Raw genomic sequence first — 4,977 nt, forward strand, 5'->3', positions numbered from 1 at the left:
AAAACGGATGGTACCATTTTCTGTGAACATGACACATTCAATACCCATTGTTTCGTGTTCTGTCTTGTGTTTGAATTTAATACCCATTCAATACCCATTGTTTCGTGTTCTGTCTTGTGTTGGAATTTAATACCCATTGAATACCCATTGTTGAAGGTTCGTTTTTCACCTCATCCACCTCACCCAAATGTAGATATAAACCTCGAAGATATGTAAGCTCTATTCAGTTTCAGTTGTGTGTGTGTAAAGTAAAGTCTTTGAAAATGTAATAAGTTTTACGAAACGCGCTCAAGTGTTTCGTCAGACTAGAAATAAAAATGAATTTTGGAGAATCGATCTTTGAATTACCATCAACAGTGAAAAGAAACATAAGAAAGATAGAGAAAATTCGTGTTAGAATTATTAATCTTAATATATATATATATATATATATATATATATATATATATATATATATATATATATATATATATATATATATATATATATATATATATATATATATATATATATATATATATATATATATATATATATATAAACAACTCTCATTTCAAAATTTATTTGTGATTAAAAGCCTGATTCAATTATTCACTAATAGGCAAGCACCATATCTGACATATGGTGCTTGCCTATTGGTGAATAATTGACATATATAGATATTAGTGCATCTGTTAGGATGTACTCATGGTTATTATAATGCACACTCACTGTTCAGGTGGCATGCACTGCTGATCGTTTGCACAGCTAAAGTTGATAACTTTTATATCTTGTGTGAACAGTTCGACATCCCCAGCTGGTCCATTGGTATGGGTGGGGGGTATCTAATATGAATGTGAGTCTCATTAAACATTGAAGCCTTAATACATCTTTGAGCACCGCTCTGGTGATTCGGTTGTGTGGTCTTGATCTGGCGAGTCTTAGGAACTTCAGTGATGTTGGCAAGTCTTAGGAACGTCAGTGATGTTGGCGAGTCTTAGGAACGTCAGTGATGTTGGCGAGGCTTAGAAACGTCAGTGATGTTGGCGAGGCTTCGAAACGTCAGTGATGTTGGCGAGTCTTAGAAACGTCAGTGATGTTGGCGAGTCTCAGGAACGTCTTTAATGTTGGCAAGTCTTAGGAACGTCAGTGATGTTGGCGAGTCTTAGGAACGTCAGTGATGTTGGCGAGTCTCAGGAACGTCTTTAATGTTGGCAAGTCTTAGGAACGTCAGTGATGTTGGCGAGTCTTAGGAACGTCAGTGATGTTGGCGAGTCTTAGGAACGTCAGTGATGTTGGCGAGTCTTAGGAACGTCAGTGATGTTGGCGAGTCTCAGGAACGTCAGTGATGTTGGCGAGTCTTGAACGTCAGTGATGTTGGCGAGTCTTAGGAACGTCAGTGATGTTGGCGAGTCCTAAAGTCTGCAGTTATAAGCGGACGATGCCAGACTTTTAGACAACCACACATTTGGGTCTCAACTCTAGAAGTTCAACTTTTGTTATAATGCAAATGTAAAACTTAAAGTCAAACAAGTCCCAAGGGCCAACCGAAATATTTTCCATGGTGTTTAAAACATGTAAATAAGAGGTTATTGAACCCTTGTAAATTTAATTAATCGCTAGAGTCGAGCACAGTACCGGAGTCATAGAGGGTGGCAAATGTGGTGCCGATTTTTAGGAAAAGAGATAGATCACTTATGTCGAACTGCCGTCCAATTACTTTATCGTCTATTGTAAGAAAATTGTAAATATTGTATTGTAAGTAAGAACTTATGCAATAAAAATAGTTACCAAATATTTGCTGAATAATGTGGAAATTGCGAAGACTGAATGCGAAAATGATCTAGGGATCGTTATTCAAACCGTCCTTCAAAGGTTTCCCAACGTCAAACAAATGGTTCATTTAAAGTGTCCTCTCCTAACCTACCACAGGACCCAAAACAGAAAACGGGACAGCACGTCACTTTCGCGAGCCGCTTCCATTTTCTAGTACAAATGTTTTAGCCTTGTTACACATACCAGCAAAAAGCGACGTTCTTTGTAGGAAGACAGGTTGCATTATTAGTAGGAGTCTTGAGCCAAACCATCAAAGCATTCTCATCCACAATGATCCTCCCTACCCAGCCGGCACTATAGCTTGTAGTCCTGAGTTGCACCCTGGTCTGGCAACCACGAACCTTGCCAATCATGCAGCACTAACTCTCAAAAATTCCACCAGAATCTTCCTCTAGATCAGTGGACTTCAACCTTTTTTAATATCGTCCACCCCTAGTGGTGATTAAAAAGAAGCTCTCCACCCCCCCACCCCGAAAAAGTCTCATTAAAAACTCACGTTTTTAATATTTAAAATCTATGTTTCATATCTCATTTCTATGACTATGTAACAGAAAAAAGTCGTTTCTCTTATTTTTTTATTTAATTTGTTCATATTTATCCATATACTTACACACCTCACCTCAAACTAAGAGGCTCAAAATACACAACATTAAGAATGTCATTTAGACGCATTTTCCTTTACTAAAGTAAAATTGCAGACAATGTTTGCTATATTTGGTACCGTATCAATAAATAAAACAAATAGTTATCCTTTAAAAAAAATTAGTGGCTTGTCTGCTGTTGCACTTTGTCTGCTATTAGGTTGAATCTAGGTGTCAGACGATTTTCAAGTGCAACTCGCATGAGAGGATCCAAGTTCAGGATTGCATTCCTTTTCTTTGTCTTCTCCAAAACTAAACTAGAGAACACTTGCTCACACAAATATGATGTTGGCATCTGTACAAATATGGCTATTGCCTGCTCAGTTGGATCCTTGTACTCTGGAATATCAAGGAGGGTAACCCAAAAATCCATGGGATGGCTAAATGTCTTGAAAACTGCTTTTTTGTGAATAACCCGCTCGAAGCTCCAAAGGAGCATCACAATGATCAATTCCTTCATCTGTGAAGGGATTAAGCATCCACATGTTGGAGGTCAGCTGGTCATTCTCACTGTCTAGGCAATAGAAGTCAAGGTTTTGTTGCATTAAAGTAAGGTGTCTGATAACTAAGTGTGACATATGTACCTCCAGTGTCTGCTCTCTTGTCTGCATATCATGTTCCCAGCCACATTCTCTCATAAATGAGTCAAATAATTCAAAATCAGAAAAGCACCTCTTCTCTACACTGCTTTTCCATTTTTTCACCTTCAGTTTAAATACATTTATTTTCCCTATACTTGTAAAAATATCCCCACCTTTGCCTTGCTGACTGATGTTTAGCTTGTTTAGATGATCGAAGATTGAAGCCATATAAGACAATATTGCCAGCCAGAGTACATCTTGACATTTAAATGCCATGAGGCTTGCTTTCTCAATAAAGCAAACACAGAGCTGCTCTCTCAATGCAAAAACTTGAATAAGAACCTTACCCCGAGATAGCCAACGGACTTCAGTATGAAGGAGGAGTTTGGTGAAATTAGCTTCCATATCCTTACACAACTCACGAAACATTCTATGCTTTTTTGCATGTGCACAGATATGATTAACCGTTTTGAAAACAATGTGCATATTATTCCACCATTTTGGTCGCTTTTTATGTGATGAAGAGGCATCCTTTTTTGGAAGCATCCTTTTGCTCTGTGAAGTCCTATGATGCAGCTCCATCATGATTTGAAACATCATCTTTTCTTGTTGCATCAACTGCTGCACCAACTGCAACAAGTTTGGCAGTCTCAAGATTGCCTTCTATATTTTTGAAGTACTTGTAAATTGACATGGCCTGCAAAAGTTGAGCAATAATGTTTAAATCTGGAAAATAAATAAGGATGCATTAGCTTTTTTGTTATAATAACGCATATTAATTCAAATTTAAAATCTGAAACCAAACTAATCAAAATGGGAATGACACAGTACTAAGATAAAATAACTAATCAGAATTAATATGGAAATAATACTTGATTTAAATATAATTTTGAAATATAATAACAAAACCAATTAGTTCCCCTAAAACTGTATTAAAGGCAAGTTGTAATAATAATAATAATAATAATAATAATAATAATAATAATAATAATAATAATAATAATAATAATAATAATAATAATAATAATAATAATAATAATAATAATAATAATAATAATAATAATAATAAGTATTACTTACTCACAGGAGTCACAAGAGGTGCAGGCTCACTGTCCAACATGAAGTGAACAAGTGCAGTTACACTGCAGTAATAACTGATATACCAGTCACCACCCCCTGTGTCCACAGTTGACAGTGTTGCCAATTCAGCCAAGTGAGAGCGGGAACTCAGCCGCGTGATTCGAGACAACCAATGCGAGTAGGCGAGGTGATGTTTAAAAGACTTTAAGTTAAAGACTCTGACTTAAGTTTAAGACATAAAATGAATAATTGTATGGGAGGCAGTGGGATACGCCTTTGTACAAAAGTTAGAGTAAAGTTGTAGTTTGACCTGACCCAAGCACAAGGTCATATCTCCTGAGGATTAGCGGTTAAGATACAAAATGGCCGCCACCTTTGTCTCATAGCAACGTATAATGAATTATTTTACAGAATTCAGTAATTTAGAGAAATTAGTCTTCATTCATATTGTATTCTATAGTATTCCTGTTTAAAGTATCAAGAGTATCCTAAATTGTCAGAATACTTTAGTAAGTCACCATCAGTGATGTCACGAGAGGGACTAGCCCTTGGTGCAGAGTGACCTTGACGACCTGGCGGTCACGGGTCATCAGAGTTTTCCACATTTAGTAATTCTCAAAGGTCAAATAGCCATTTTGTAATCGGAAACAGCTCTTCCCTAAGATGCCTGAGCAATTACCTTCAGTTTAAAAGAGTCCAACCATCTGGGTTGTTCCGTACAACAGAGATTATTTGTTCAACTTAAACCCTGCTAGTAAACTTGGTAAGCCAAGCGTAAGAATACCCCTTCTCTGGCTTCTGTGTTGAGCAGAGCGAGATAGGGGCAGTGTGAACCGGTCATCAACTGGGAGAGGTACCCC

General features: G+C 37.0%; 1 protein-coding gene across 1 annotated transcript; it reads right to left on the reverse strand.

The window, feature by feature from the left end:
- Positions 1–2,836: 2,836 nt before the first annotated feature.
- Positions 2,837–3,583, reverse strand: LOC138358536 (protein FAM200A-like). The gene has a single exon (XM_069316515.1). The coding sequence runs from the start codon at positions 3,581–3,583 to the stop codon at positions 2,837–2,839; it is 747 nt and encodes a 248-aa protein (XP_069172616.1).
- Positions 3,584–4,977: the final 1,394 nt, after the last annotated feature.

The sequence above is a fragment of the Procambarus clarkii genome, chromosome 84 (genome assembly GCF_040958095.1).
Source record: "Procambarus clarkii isolate CNS0578487 chromosome 84, FALCON_Pclarkii_2.0, whole genome shotgun sequence".
Taxonomy (NCBI): domain Eukaryota; kingdom Metazoa; phylum Arthropoda; class Malacostraca; order Decapoda; family Cambaridae; genus Procambarus; species Procambarus clarkii.